At 37.2% G+C, this 15,012-nt stretch overlaps 4 protein-coding genes across 5 annotated transcripts; 3 read left to right on the top strand and 1 right to left on the bottom strand.

Moving 5' to 3' along the window:
- The first annotated feature begins 608 nt into the window (after positions 1 to 608).
- Positions 609 to 1,974, top strand: LOC110764418 (agamous-like MADS-box protein AGL82). The gene is made up of 2 exons (XM_021967393.2): positions 609 to 1,125; positions 1,274 to 1,974. Exons 1-2 carry the CDS (start codon positions 616 to 618, stop codon positions 1,883 to 1,885), a joined length of 1,122 nt encoding a protein of 373 aa, XP_021823085.1. The 5' UTR covers positions 609 to 615; the 3' UTR covers positions 1,886 to 1,974.
- A 415-nt stretch (positions 1,975 to 2,389) lies between these two features.
- LOC110764376 (DCD (Development and Cell Death) domain protein) lies at positions 2,390 to 5,774 on the bottom strand. Its single transcript, XM_021967333.2, has 6 exons — positions 5,620 to 5,774; positions 3,899 to 4,462; positions 3,370 to 3,470; positions 3,149 to 3,232; positions 2,903 to 3,013; positions 2,390 to 2,814 (listed from the first exon to the last, which is right to left on the bottom strand). The coding sequence occupies exons 2-6, from the start codon at positions 4,431 to 4,433 to the stop codon at positions 2,767 to 2,769; spliced, it is 879 nt and encodes a 292-aa protein (XP_021823025.1). The 5' UTR covers positions 4,434 to 4,462; positions 5,620 to 5,774; the 3' UTR covers positions 2,390 to 2,766.
- A 4,105-nt stretch (positions 5,775 to 9,879) lies between these two features.
- LOC110764375 (mitochondrial import receptor subunit TOM20-like) lies at positions 9,880 to 11,754 on the top strand. 2 transcript variants are annotated; one of them, XM_088249875.1, is made up of 6 exons: positions 9,880 to 10,162; positions 10,305 to 10,383; positions 10,528 to 10,697; positions 10,804 to 10,851; positions 11,075 to 11,222; positions 11,393 to 11,754. In XM_088249875.1, exons 1-6 carry the CDS (start codon positions 10,064 to 10,066, stop codon positions 11,428 to 11,430), a joined length of 582 nt encoding a protein of 193 aa, XP_088106001.1. In that variant the 5' UTR covers positions 9,880 to 10,063; the 3' UTR covers positions 11,431 to 11,754. The 2 variants fall into 2 exon arrangements, with proteins under 2 accessions (XP_088106001.1, XP_021823023.2); XM_021967331.2 differs by having other exon boundaries at positions 9,884 to 10,162; positions 11,124 to 11,222.
- Positions 11,755 to 12,483: 729 nt separating this feature from the next.
- On the top strand, positions 12,484 to 14,969 carry LOC110764374 (DHBP synthase RibB-like alpha/beta domain-containing protein). The gene is made up of 9 exons (XM_021967330.2): positions 12,484 to 12,839; positions 12,966 to 13,087; positions 13,160 to 13,213; positions 13,310 to 13,334; positions 13,505 to 13,627; positions 13,839 to 14,005; positions 14,184 to 14,253; positions 14,336 to 14,434; positions 14,662 to 14,969. Exons 1-9 carry the CDS (start codon positions 12,609 to 12,611, stop codon positions 14,695 to 14,697), a joined length of 927 nt encoding a protein of 308 aa, XP_021823022.1. The 5' UTR covers positions 12,484 to 12,608; the 3' UTR covers positions 14,698 to 14,969.
- Positions 14,970 to 15,012: the final 43 nt, after the last annotated feature.

The raw sequence follows: 15,012 nt of genomic DNA on the forward strand, positions 1-15,012 counted from the left end.
ATACACAATGGGAAAGAATCGGGATTTCGGGCATCCCAAATATTTTGTGTGCTGATTAATCAATTTGTAAAAGAAATTTTTGGAAAGAAAAAAGAAACAATCAATCACTATGATTTTGTTTCCTTATTCGTGACCAGACGAGGAGAGCTCAATCCCTCCCGTATAAAGGAGATATCCATAAACCTCCTTTCTTTTCATCATCCCATGATCTAAACCTAATATAAAGAACCATAAACCTCCCTCTTTTTTTATCTGCATTGAATTTAAATCTACATAGTGAGAAGAAGCCATCGAAACTAAGGTTCTTCCTTCTTGCACCATTATTTAGTTTCAACACTTGTGTTCTTACTTCTTATTCTGTATACGTTGATTTATGTTCGCATTGTTGTGTTCATGAATTAGTTTGTCTGTCATTGATATATTCTGATTAACTGATAAGAACGAAGACTTATCGGTTATGCTTATGGTATGTGTTCTAAAAAGAAAACGCCTTTTAGTTTGATAGACCTAGCAAATATTAATATGTACGGGGAGGGGGTTTGAACTCGGCCATGTAATATGTTCTAACATGATGATCTTATCTTGCTGTTTTTTTCTTAGAACAAGAACATAGACATGGGTCGACGTAAGACAAAGCTAGCTTTGGAGCTGATTCGGGACGATAAAGCTCGCAAGGTTACTTTTCGAAAGAGAAAGAATGGATTGTTTAAGAAAGCTTTTGAGTTAACCACCCTTTGTGATGTGAAGGTGTGTACAATCGTTTATGAGAAGAAATCCGAGGGCAAACTGGCCCCTCCTCAAACCTTCCCTGAGAAATTTGAAGAGGTGAAGGAAATCATTGATAAGTACAAGTCCAATTCATCAAAGATCAAGAAAGTTCAGAACTTGGCTGACTTTTATGCCACCCAGACAATGCAAGTTAAGAAAGAGATTGTGAAACTACGCAACAAGAGTTATGAAGAGAAGTATCCTACATGGGACGATCGTCTTAATGAGTATTCATTGGACCAAATGCATGAGCTTTTAAACAATTTAGAGGCCAAAATTCAAGCTGCCAACAAGATACACGACATGATGATCATCGATTCAAAGAAACCTGAAATACAAGATTATATACCCCAAATGGTGAGTGAGTGCCCTTTAATTGTCAACTCTCTCTAACTCTTTTTCTTGAACATACATTCTCACTAATGTGGTCAACTGGCCTAACCCACGTGTTCTTATTTTGGTGCTAATAATTAACATGCTCCTTTTTCTTTGACATAATGTGCAGGCCTTGGTTCAAAGCAACCTAGACCCTCCATTTCTTTCAATGGTTGATGATCAGAACCCTACTAATTATGGTTCAATGGGGATGAGCGAAAGTGGCTGGGATCAATCTGCAACTGCAAGCACTTCATGGGCCAATAACAACATTCAGTACGCTCCATCAAATGTTTCGGATTATAAGGGCACGACATCTATCTGGGATTATGACCTGTTTGGAATTGATGCAGTTCCTCTGCAATATGGAAATATGGAGGAGAAGCCGACATTCTATAATAATCCCATGCAACCACCATATATGTACGACCCGATATTGTCCAGTGCTGCTACTGCTGCTACTACATCTCAAGTTCAACAACAACAACAAAGCTTTGAACATCCTCTCGACGTGCCTCCGATAAATGTTGCATATGATGAACCGCTTTCTCTATCCTTGCAACCAAGTTATACGGATTGTCCAGTCTCAGTCTCGGCAGCTTCTTTTTCATTTGAATATCAACAGTTTGCTACTCAATCTCAATCTCAATCTCAATCTCAATCTTATGTTGATGATCAAGTGCGCATGTTGTACGACAGCATGTTCCAATTGAAACAGAACAACGTATCCACGTATAAATAGGCCTCAGGGTACTTGGGGGTATTTGGGTTTTAATGTTCGTTCAACTTTTATTCAGTATAGGCTAGACAAGGAGTTCTGGCTATTTTGAAACTCGGGCTCTCTTTTTTGATAGAGATACTATATATAGAAGCTTTGGCTTGCTTGAAGATACGTACTTGTGGATCTTTTAGGCGTCACCCTATTTGAATTCTATAAATATCACTAACTAGTTTTATTAATAATATTATTATTTCTCTTCTCAAGTTCAATTCGGGGGGCAAATTGTCATCCCAAAAGCAAAATTTGCTTTTTGGTGCTTTTGCATCGGATGCTTTTTCTCTTGTTTACATTGGATCCCTTGGCTTATCATAATTATGCACCATTTTTTCGATTTTCCCGCAAAAGCCCTTACAAGTATACCAATATCTATGTTGTTGCCCTAGAATTGATAGAAATCACAAAAGCAAGCCGGATTTGAGCTTTTTAATATATGAGTAAAGAAGAAGATGGTAGAAGCTCTCCAAATTGACCAAACCAACACAAGGAACAACCCAAATAGATTAGAGACGCATCGCATCAAGGACTTGACCTTCAGAGGTTTTACCACTCCTACATTACATTACAGAGCAGTCATTTCTCTTTTACATCTTGCGACTTCATTTTTCATCATCATAAAACCCGAGCTCTCAAATGTTGTACAACTTAAACAAGTATCTTCACAAGAGACACACTCACTTATTCAGCAGGCTCACTCATGCTAAGCACTATATAACTCCACAAGATAAAGTAAATACCAGACTTAACCCCCAAGCTTGCGCTCCATGGAAAAGCTGTTGAAAGCACACAGCTGACATGCACCACAAAAAACCTACTACATCAGCATCTTGCTGCCAACATTTAGCTTATGCTGCAGAGCCCGCTTGTTCGCATAGGTCCAATAGATCCAGGGTCTGAAAAATCATCAAATAGGTTTGTATGAAGCCAGTAAAATTTAACTGAAACAAGAAAACAATGCAACCAGTGACTTAGGTGCCATACCTCAGGAATTGACAGCTCAAGACGAAACTTGGGGCCATCATAGTGGTGCAAGACTGGCCTGAAGGAATCTTCTTCCAAAGCCTTGCAGAGTTTCCTAACGCGGATCCTTACCTAATAATTATTTACAACGGAAGGGGAGAGTCTCCATCAATAAATTGGATAAATGGCTCTCAAACACAAAGACGAAAAGAAGATAAATGCCAAAAACCAAAAGAATAAAGCTTTCTTTATCATTACAAATTCTACCTGAGCAGGAAATCTCGACTCGCCTTTACATTTCTTGTCTTCCCAAGCAGTTGGATCAATGTTTGAACCACCAAAGCTTGCTGCCTGCACAAAAGCAATTGAAAAAGGATCAAATAATAAGCTAAGATGATAGTCCAAGTCAGCATACATTCTATACCACCAAGATTATTGCAGCCAAAACATATGAATGAATACAATATATAGGAAGTTTGAGAACAAACCTCGAAAATGCCATGCAGTTGGTGTGTTGTATAGTTGTAGAGAAACAAAGGCAAGCCTGGTGTTATTGCCCGAACAGAATCCCTATACCTTGGAGGTAAACCTAGCATATAGATATAAAGATTAACACATACACAAATTTCTCAATGTGTCAAAGAAGGAATATAAACTATATAATTTATAAGCATAATCTGCATTTATTGGTAACTCCATTAATTAAGTTGCATGGGTAGAGGGATATGTACAAACATCATAAACCATTTCATCCAATGTATTTTATTCCTAGTTATAACTTTTATGCATTCAAACCCCTTTAGGTATTCCTCAACACTGGCATAAACTTAAGGATCCCTTTACATGAACTATTATCTCTGTAAAGACTGCAAATGCAGAGAATGCAAGCTAAGAATCAGTCATTTTAACCTATACCTTAAGTTATAACCCACAAATCTAAAACATTTATTTAAAAAACTAAAAAAATTACAAATCTAAAACAGATTCTTAAGGAAGATAAGAATAAATGAAATTTACCAAATAATTGTCGCTTTAAATCTTCCTGCATTGTGTCATTGTTACACACAAAGATGTAACCTCCAAGCACCTCATTTCTCGGGAGCGTCTCGGTTGCTGGCAATGTCTTGAACCTTTTTTCAACTGTATTTGCAGAGTCGTTGTTGATATTGCTGTTGTTGATTTCTTTGTTGCTGTACTTGTTACCAGTCATGTTTCCCACAACACTTGCATTGTTTTTCTGGTAAACTGCATTCATGTTATAAATACCATTCCTAAAGGAACTTTTGCTCACATTTTCATTTACTTTAGAGTCCAAGCTCAGCATGTTAAAGTTAAGGCTTTCAAATTTGTTATCTTCCTGGAACCCAAATTTATCCCTTGCCCTTGTCTCAGCTGGGCCCTTTGAAAGATCGAGGTTATTCATACGCTCGCCCTTTACCCTTGTCTGCTCAGCCAACTTTGAAGCGGCCATAAACCATTTTTGATCTTCTGCGACTTTCGACTGTCCTCGAAGCTCATCACCCAATTGCCAAAAGCTGTTCATGCTGTCCATCTTGCAAAATATACTCAGATTGACAGGTCCTACAAAACAGTTTTTCAGAAACCAGAAAAAGAACATTTTTTTTATGAGGAGGAGAAAGGGAAATTAACTTAACAGCTCAAAGAATAAAAAATGGTTTTGAGAACAGAAAAATCAGTTAAACCCAAAAAAGTTAAAGCATATAGTAAATATGTATAATAATGCAAAGCATGCTCATCTAATTTTAGAAAAGCACAAAGGCAGTGATAACGGAACAAATGCTGATAGGAACTTTGATTAAACAGCATTAAAGGAAGATTCTATAAATTAAGAAAGGATAAGTGGACAACATTCATAATTGGCTCACATAAGTAGCATATACTGAAAAGATGAACTCTATTGGTTCAATGCTGAGTTGCATGGAAGAGGATAAGGAAATCATGAGTATGTTCATAAAAGAAAGAGTCATGTTACCATCACATAAATGCACACAAGAAAAAAGAAGTGGATGAAAATAAGGTTCACGAGATAAATTGGCAGATAAGGTAACACTAACTTTCGCAAGTAAATAAACATGCTGTTTTACCATTTTATAAGTGCAATATAACTATTAATCAATAGAAAAGTACAAATATTTTTAAAAAAATTCTATAAATATGATTTTGAGATACTCATGTCAATGTACAGCATGATTTAGAACTGACCCAGACACCTGAAGAATCTAAATATTTGAGTTTCATATTTTTCTTTCTGCATTTACTCCATTTTCCAACCAACCAACCAAGTAAAAGAAAAAAATTACACCGACTGAAAAGTCAACCAAATGACAGAAAATAAAAAAAATTGGAACAACGCAAGTTCCAACTACCAACATTACTCCAAATCCGAAGCTGAAAATGAACTAATCAGCTGCAAAAATACATAAATCCAAAAGGTTTCCTACACATCAACGTATATGTAACAAATTCAAAGATCCAAAACACGCATTTGAGATTAAAACAATAAGAAGGGTAGAGCAACAGAAATTGAGTAGGAGAAGATGCAATTCGCAAAATGTGACAAGTAATTACCAATTAACAAAGAGAAGAAGCACACAAAAGCTTCAATTACTAGCTTAAAGTAGAAAAGTGAAGGGCTTAAGGCCTTGATTTTGTGTAGTAAGAGTGAATTTTTGAAGCTTTAGAGAACCCTAGATTTGGGGATCAGAAGCTCGCCTTACCTTTTATCTGCTTTGCCCTGTGAACCCGGAAGACACGACAGAGGAGGAGAGCAGCTGGATCTTTATTGTTATATATATGGTAAAGTTTACCGGAAATGCCCTTGCAGATTTGGTGAATCACATCCGTTGCCACTCCGGGTTTTCATTTTGAATCTCTTTTTTTGTGGTCACAAAGTAGTCGCGATTTAATTAACGGGTTTACTTGATAAAGTAATTATCTAGAATGAATTGACCATTAAATGCTTGAACAATTTCACTAACCACAATGATACTTCAAGTTACGTCTTTCTAATTGTAAAAGACCATTCCAAATTACCCACACACAAAAAATACTATTCCAAATTACTCAAATTATCTACAAACTTTTCTATAGAGTAAATAACCTGTGTTAGGTTCAAGCGATAAGACTTCAATGCTAGAGAAATGCTCATCTAAATTCATACCAATTTAAACAACAAAAACCCACAAAAGATAGTCTAAAAAACTCTAAATTAATAGAATATACGGAGCGGAGGACTTTAATTTACATATAAGTCAGTGAACTCACTACCTTAATCAATGTGAGCACCCTTGTTAAATACCAACATTTGCCTTTTCTTTTTTCTTTTTTCTTTTTTTGTTGGAAGAAATTGTGGGATTGCATTTACAATTTATCTCAAAAAACCACTAGCCACAAAAGGACCAATACAGACTAGTAAAATGGGTATTCAATAACGAAGAAATCAAACATCAAAATTAAGATAATTTGGGGCTCATCCACTAACGATTATGTAAGATTGAAAAAATTTACAAAATGGTGGTAGAGATTCAACATCGAAATACAGGTGGAGATCCGATGTCAAGACGCATTCACATGTGATGAGTGGAGGAAAATCATAATAAAACGAAAATAGATAGGGGAAGCCTTATGACTCTGAAATCGGGGGAAGAGAGAAGGAAGAGAGGAAGAAGAATAGCTTCCTCTCCTCAAAGTGAAAAAGACTCTAGAGTGTTTTTTGGAAGAGAATGGACTAAGGTTTCGGGAGCTTTTAAATTGCAAATCAACAACATTTGCCTTGTTTAAATGAAGTCTCTAATTAAAGTGTTGGTCAAATATGAAACAATTAGACACAACAATTAACCTCGAAATTAAGTGAAACACTTTGGGGATGAATCCAATGAGGAACAAAATGACAAAAGAGGGACGTGGTATGTGCAGACGACGTGCACATCCAATTCAGATGAACTACTTCGAATTTACTTCATTTTGTATTTTTCTGTTCAAATGAGTTTGAAATTAGATTCCAATAGTTTTTGGAATGTTGTGATGTGGCTCTGTCTGTCTGTCGGCAAGACTGGCGGGGAGAGTAGCAATACTATCACTACGTGCTTCCTCCGCATATGAGCTTTGTCGTTTTTCCTAATTCATTAGGAAAATAACCATTAAATAAAATTCGCTGACCTGGTCGCATATAAACTACAAGTAGTGTCGACGACTCTCGACTTGTAATAATAATAATCTAGATAATACTTTTCTTTCTACCAAATACCAATAGATAGAATTAATGAAATAATAATAATAATAATAATGATTGGTTAATGTAATTAGGAAGAAGAGTCTCCTATTAAATGTCTGTTGAGCTGCAGACCACAACTTGTTTAAGTGTTTTTTTTAAATGAAGTTGGTGGGAACGGGATTGGGATTGGGATTGGTTGGCATGTGACGTATGGGTTGTTGAATCAACATCAAAACGGGGACACTTTTATTTCATGTGCCTTCCGTACCTTTCTTGTAAAAAAAATATCACCAAAATATCTCTGTCTCTGTCTCTCTCTCTCTCATATGTGTACAGTGGAAGTTGAATAACTATTTGGTCCGTTTGGTTTATGAAAAAATAGACTTCATAATGAGAAATCAATTCATTTCTCATGTTTGGTAAGTCCATGTAGGGGAAATCATTGCTTGACTCATAGGAAAGTAAGGTCATCTCCAGTCATAGGGCTAAATGTAATCCATGGCTACAAATTTAGCCCTTCAAAATATTAATTTTTTAAAGAATAGTGTAAGGCTAAATTTTTCCATCTTCATCCGTGCATGTCTATATTTTAGGGTCCTTCATATTTTATTATTTTGAGAAAAATTATGATACAATTTTTAAACAAAATGAATTTAAAACATTTAAAAAGGATTTAAATAAAAAAATAACTTTTCAATCAATGGTTCTAAACCTCCAATAATCAGAAACCAATTATATATATATATATATATATATATATATATATATTAAACAAAATGAATTTAAGAATATTTTTAAAGGTTATTAAAAATAAAATAAAAAACCTAACGGCTAACTAACATCATTGATGACGTCAACGCGCCTTTAATATTGGCGATTGGATCTGCAGTTACACAAGATGTTTCGAGCTCTTTCCCACACGTGATACTTTTTCTTCTTGGAAAGCACATGAGCTGGGCCCACACAAAAATTTGGCCTAGGCCAAAGCTAGGCTACATTTGGCCTAGTTGGAGGGCTAAAGGGCCAAATGTGGCCCTCCAAATTTGGCCAAAAAATATTTTTGCCCATGTCTGGAGATGGATTTTGCATTATTTTAGGGCTATATTTGGCCTATGGCCCATGGGCTAGAGATAGCCTCAGGGGGAAAGTGAAGCCCTCCTCCCAACTTGGGTTTTGTTTTCCCTCCTTATGGAAAAGTTTGGGAAAATGAGAAAACATTAAATACAAATTTTTCACGATAATTTTGTCCCCATTAACAATTTAGAATTACAATATATCATTAAATGCATTCTTTTTTTTATTTAATTTAATATGGATATAATTGAAAAATTATATAAACTTTGTTTTTCATTCCTACTCAAAACTAGGAAATAAAGTGATATCTTCCGGTTACTTTCTCAACACTACCAACTGTGAGAAAATAATATTCTATTTCCAATCACTTGGGAAATGACATTGGTAGTGATTTCCTCTCAAATCTGTTACGTGAACCAAACGGGGCCTATATGAATAACGCGACGGTGCATAACATATCGCTCTTTTGAGCTTGCTTCTGTTACGTGGGTTTTGTTACTCTTTGTGCATGGGCCTTATGTGAATATTTGGGGGCTTTAGGCTTAATTTGTAAGCAAGTGATGGGCTTGCGCTAATGTTATCAGACATTATGAACTTTAGCGTTGGCCTCAATTTCCCCGTGTGAAGTGTCAATTTGTCATTAAACCCGCATCTCCTTAGTTATGGATATGCACATCCAAGCACGGCTGTTGTGATGTGGATTCAAGCTAATGAGCGCTAACGTGATGAATACTGAACACGTATCACCAAACAATACTAACATCTAACTACAATCAACTATATAGCATGATTACTACGAATATGCATTGGAATGATTAGTTTAAGCATTTTTACTATGTTGTATATTGGAATGATTCAAATTTCTACTTGTTCTGTGTGTTATTTACATATGTGTATTAGAATGATTTAAATTCATGAAATAAAAAATTATGTGAGTTACACATTAAAATTCGTAATTAAATACCTTCAAAATCAAGAATTTGATCAATTAGATGCGCAATTGATTCAATTCTAATTTTTTGATTCCTCTATTTAAGTTTCTTGATTCATAACTTCTCCCATTTATGAAATATACAAATATTGACCACTTATATTAAAAACTTATTGTATTAATATATGTGAGTTAGAGCAAGTCCAGCCATAGAGCCAAACCGGGCTAAAGGCCCCCCAGGCAAGCAAAAAACGAGTCCAACGGGAGAGATCTAGCCAGGGCAAGGCATGAGACCCACCAGCCTGGGCAAGCCCACGGGCAAATCTTGCATGGGCTCAAGCCCGAAGGCGCTGATGTCACGCTGACGTCAGCGAGCAAAAAAATTCTAGAAAATCCAAAAAAATTCAATTTTTTTTTATAAAAAAAACCAAAATATTATGGATGTTTTCCCTATAAATACATAACAATTTTATTCACTTTCTAAATTGTTTATATTTTGTTGCATAATCTTTTTCTTTTTCTTGCCCTTGCCCTAGCCTTCCAAGGGTGGAACCAACTAAGGCAAGGCTGCCACTATTCATGTGAATAGTGGCAGCCCTTGCCTTGCCTTAGCCTTGTCTTAGCCTTCATGGGTGGACTTGCTCTTAGTAGCATGAGGTAATGTCTAAGATGTGAGAGTAACAAAAAAAACACACTTCATATTGTGATAAATAGTTAATTTATGATTGTGTCTGAAAGTTTAGCTTCAAAAGGAAGAAAAGAAAAAATAAAAGAGGGACAGAAAAAGAAGAAATCCATTATTCCAGCCGAAATAGAAAACCGCTTAAACCTTGACAGCTAGTCCAGTCCTCTTCTCTGTGGATTCGAAGAGGAGTCGCCTCGCTTTGGAATCTCTCTAAACCTTATTGTCCGCACAGAGCACAAAGAAAAACCCTCCATTTCCATGGATATGCAGCAAAACGACTTCGATCGGATCCTCTTCTTCGAACACGCCCGTAAGACCTCCGAAGCCACCTACACTAAGAACCCTCTCGATGCCGGTGTTCGTATCTCCTCCCTCCTCATCCTTCTCATTCTCCTTTCTGAACCTGGGGATTGCTAGCTTTCGAGCTCTAACTTCTTTCCCTTCTTCGCCTTTTTCCTTTAAACAACTTATATTTAATTTTTCTATTTTGTAATTGCAGAACTTGACGAGATGGGCTGGAGCTCTACTAGAGTTGTCTCAGTTTCAGAATGTCGTAGAGTCAAACAAGATGATTCAAGGTGCCAACTTTCCCCCAAATATTCGTCTATCTCTTGAATGCGAGACTGTAATCTCTCCTCTTTAGCCTTCATATTTGGTATTGTTTAATTGAGTAGTTTGTAAGTTTTAAATTTGTAAATATGGGTTTGTGATTGGTTGCACAGATGCAATTTCAAAGCTGGAGGAGGCATTGTCGATTAATCCTAAGAAACATGATGCTCTTTGGTGCCTGGGAAATGCTCATACTACTCGTGCATTTTTTAATCCGGACCAGAATGAGGCAAATCATGGTTTTAATAAGGCGTCGCACTACTTTCAGCAAGCCCTTGACGAGGTACTTCACCTGCCAAATCTCAAAGAAACTGTATGCTTGTTGTCAAAGTATGTCATTGTTTTTCCAACTTGGATGTATGATGAGTATTTTCTTTTCTTTTTTGCAGGATCCGGGAAATGAAGTCTATCGAAAGTCTTTGGAAGTGGCTGCTAAGGTGCTTTCTAACTTGATCTGGTGAAAATGCTTTTTTGTTGTTGTTGAAATCATGTATTGGCATCCTTAGTTGCGGTAGCATGGGGGACTGCCAATTAGAACCTTGATTTTTAGTGGTTGTCTCCAAGTCTAGTGTGGTGTCAGCTGTTTTTTTGACAAGTCAATTATACTTTATAGTATCTCTGGAACTGTATTTTTCTTACAATTGTATCTGGATTTAACAACCCAAGAATGTGAGACTTGTTGCAAAGTTATTAATGACTGTGTTTATAGGCCCCGCAATTGCACTTGGAATTCCAAAAGCATGGTTTTGGTCAACAGGTGATGGAGGCCGCTGCTGCTGCTGGACCTTCTACTTCATCAGGTGCAAAGGTGATTTTTCTGTCTCATGGGGATGTCATTCAATAGTTCATTGATTGTTGATGAATGATATTGTTAACCTCAGTGCATCGCATTTGCACTCCTTGTGCTTTCATTATGGTTGTTTTCTTGATCTGTTGATGAATTATTGCTTTATCCCCTTGTCCCTCCTCCCTCTACAGGCTACAAAGAAAAGCAAGAGCAGCGATCTCAAGTATGACATATTTGGTTGGATAATCCTTGCTGTCGGAATTGTTGGGTGGTTAGGATTTGCAAAATCCCATCCTCCTCCTCCTCCTCCCCCACATCCGCGCTTTAGTTAGACATAGTTTTTGGCACTCTGGAAGGTGGTTTGGAGATGAATCATTCATCAGCAGGTGGAGATGTACATTTGCAATGGACTCATATCATATGTGGCAGACCATCCATAAGATTAAATAGTTAGCTTTGCCCTAGTGAATATAGTGAGGCTTCGCCAATGTGACTGATGATAGATAACAATTTTGCATATTTCTCATAGTCAAATATTGATGACGGTTGAGCAGCTGGTTTTGTGGATGTTGTGTTGGTTTGTCTTTGCAGATTCAATTCCTTAGTTTCAAATGCCCATCACGACAGAGATGGGGGTAAATCTGGTTATGCCTTTCGCCAGCATGCAATTACTTGTTCTGATGCATGCTTTCTTTCGATCCATCATTTGAATAATTCAAATTTTTTTTTCTTTTGGCTGGATTGGGTGATCACAATTAATTAAGCAAAAATATCACATTTGAGCTCATCTTAAAAAGAAAACTAATCTCCCCGTAGTTTAGATTAGATTAACATAGCATATCGCTCGTATAAAAATAAGAAGAAAAGCAAACTAATTAATGAATAAATTAAGTTTCATGCGTCGGTTGCATTCTTTTCCCCATTTTGAGTCATTTTATGGGGAGGGTGTCATATATGGGTCATAGATGTAAATCTTCATCTTAGCCAACGATTCATCTAAATAGTAACTTCACTTAAGTTTAATGAAATGATCGTGTGACAAATATGAAAGTTAACATCTATGGTCCGTATATGACACTCTCACTATAGAATTTAGCTTCCCGTTTGTGGGCTTTATGTTAAATTGCAGCGGATAACGATCCTAAACTAAAAAGCCCCAGAATTCGGCCCACGAAGCTATGGGCCAATGAGCCTATGAGGCATTGAGGCGTACCGATTCCGAATGTCCACGTGCTGCATCTCCTATATACGGCGCCGTTTCGCCCGAAGAACCCAGAAGTTTCTGTATGGCTGCTGATGTCTGTTAAGATTGGTGCGAGAAACTCCGAAAAACAATGTTAATTAAGGCTCTTTGTAATTTTGCATCTCCAAATTTTTGTACTTTTGTACCTCCAAATCTTTGAGATAATGGCTTACTGTAGTATCCAGACGAAAGTTTACAGTGGCGACTTAGCTTCGTCTTCCAGCTTTTCGCGGTCTTTGGCAGCAGCGCCTGGAACTCTTGGCCTTCATTCAATTTCAAATGCAAGCCGCCGTGTATGCTGTGACGCTCCAAAACGCCGGCGTTTCCAAGTGTTAGCTCTCGCTGTGAAGCGGAGCCCCAAGCGTCTCAAATACGCCACTCCTCGCTTCACCAAGGTCCTCTCTCTCTCTCTCTCTCTCTCTCTCTCTCTCTCTCTCTCTCACTGTTTAAAATGTAAATTAAGCAAAACTTGGGCGTTTGAGCATCCGAAGCTTATGAAATTGATTGACTGATAATATCAGGAGGATGAGCTGCTTTACATTGAAGTTGATCCATCACTATCAGGAGCGGACAGCTGGAAATTGGAACCAGTTGTTCATCTTTTGAAACAGGGCGGTGTTGGTGTTATTCCTACTGACACTGTGTAAGTCACAGCCCAACAAAACAATCTTTCTTGCTCATTTGAATTTGAATTGTAATTGCAATATTGTTGTAGGTATGCAATAGTTTGTGATCTCAGAAACCACTCAGCCATTGAACGCCTTCGTAGGTAAGATCCTCTTCTTTCCTTGTCTACTTTGTTCCTACTCATTTGAAAATATTAATTTACTAGTAAAGAAAAGATGCATTCTTTCTTTCATTGCAGAATCAAGAACGTTGATCCTCAAAAGGCAAGCATCACGGAATCCCTTTACTCATGATCACTTCAATATCATTGCTTCATTAACTCTGTTGTTAATCACTAGATAATTTTGTGATTATTGGGTTTTCTTCCAATTTTCATTTTTGATTTCTGCTTTTTTTTGACATGGCTGTCTGTGTGACTGACTTACTGGTGCAGCCCCTTAGCATCTTATGCCACTCCTTCCACGACATTGATACGTTTACAACAGGGTTCCCTCGTGGCGATGGCCAAGGTCATGCAAATTTATTCCGCGCTGTTAAGCATTGCTTACCTGGCCCTGTAAGTTTCTTCTTTGCTTCTCTTACTATTATTACTTGCCTATAGGAACATTTTTTTGTTTTATTTTTTAAACCTAGTCATCTATAGCATTGACTAAAACTAAACACTACCACCAGTAGACAATGTTTCATTGTATAGCAAGCACATAATACTTATGATGGTCCTCTAGATTCCTAAAATTTGGCCTATAACAGCACTTTTTGTGTAACAGTATACTTTCATCTTAACTGCAACCAAAGAACTGCCTAAACATTGTATAAGGTACGGGACGGCAGAAGCCAAATACACTTTAAGGAAAAATGTCGGTGTTCGTATGCCTGATGAACCCATATGTCAAGCAATACTGGAGAAGATGGGTTCACCATTGATATCCACAAGGTAACTCTGATTTTATTTTGTATACATTGGTATACCTTCTCTTCATTAATGACGTGAAGAACTGTAGGAAGATGGGAAGCTCTTAGCATGATGGAGTTTTAAGCAATCTATATGAGCTTATTCTTCTGTTACAATCCAATTTATTATGGTGTTGTACTGAAAGTTTTCCTGTTGGCAGTGTCAAGTGCCCGAAGGAGAATGAGTGGTTGTTAGATCCTGTCGTTATAGCTGATATATATGGACCTGAGGTATGGGTTTGGCACATGAAGGCTGTTTAGTGTATTCTGAAATTGAGCTCTCCCCTAAATTGTGTGTTCAAATTCATTATAGGGCCTTGATTTTGTCGTTGATGGCGGGGTAAGAGTGGCTGATCCATCAACCGTAGTTGACATGACAGTGATCCCTCCCAAACTCATACGACAAGGAAAGGTAATGGGTCATCCATGAATTATGGTTTCAATACTTTCTCATAACAATATGAGCCTGGCGCTCCTGGAACCTAATGATTTTGGGCTTTCCCTATGGCCTTCTGTTAAACTTATTTCCTAATCTTCATTTTGCAATATTTTGTGGGCCTCTGAACCAGTGATAATAGCTACTGATATCTGGTCTATTTATCTTTATCACTTCTAAAATAGTGATTCTTTTGTATCCAGGGACCTAAATTACACTGGATGGTTGCAGAAGATTAGTACAACGATAAATCAATCATCTTGATAAATCCTGTGGAGAACCGCGTTGAATGTCGCACTGGTTTTTGTAGCTGTCCTGTCCTGTATCTTCTGTATAGCCTTGTAAAGAAGTGGTTGAGTAGAAAATTGAACAGTAGAGTGTGTGAAACCCAAAAGGAGAGCAAACAGTGCTTCCATGTGTCAGCACTAGCTTTCCTTTGGTCAATCCGAGTTGTAAGTACAGAGCAACTACACTGATAATAGTTTGGTTATAGTGGACTGAATTGACTATTTGCGTACCATGTTCATTAGAAACCGGGACGAGCTAAACAATAT

Source organism: Prunus avium, chromosome 3, assembly GCF_965620075.1.
Source record: "Prunus avium chromosome 3, drPruAviu1.hap1.1, whole genome shotgun sequence".
Taxonomy (NCBI): Eukaryota; Viridiplantae; Streptophyta; class Magnoliopsida; order Rosales; family Rosaceae; genus Prunus; species Prunus avium.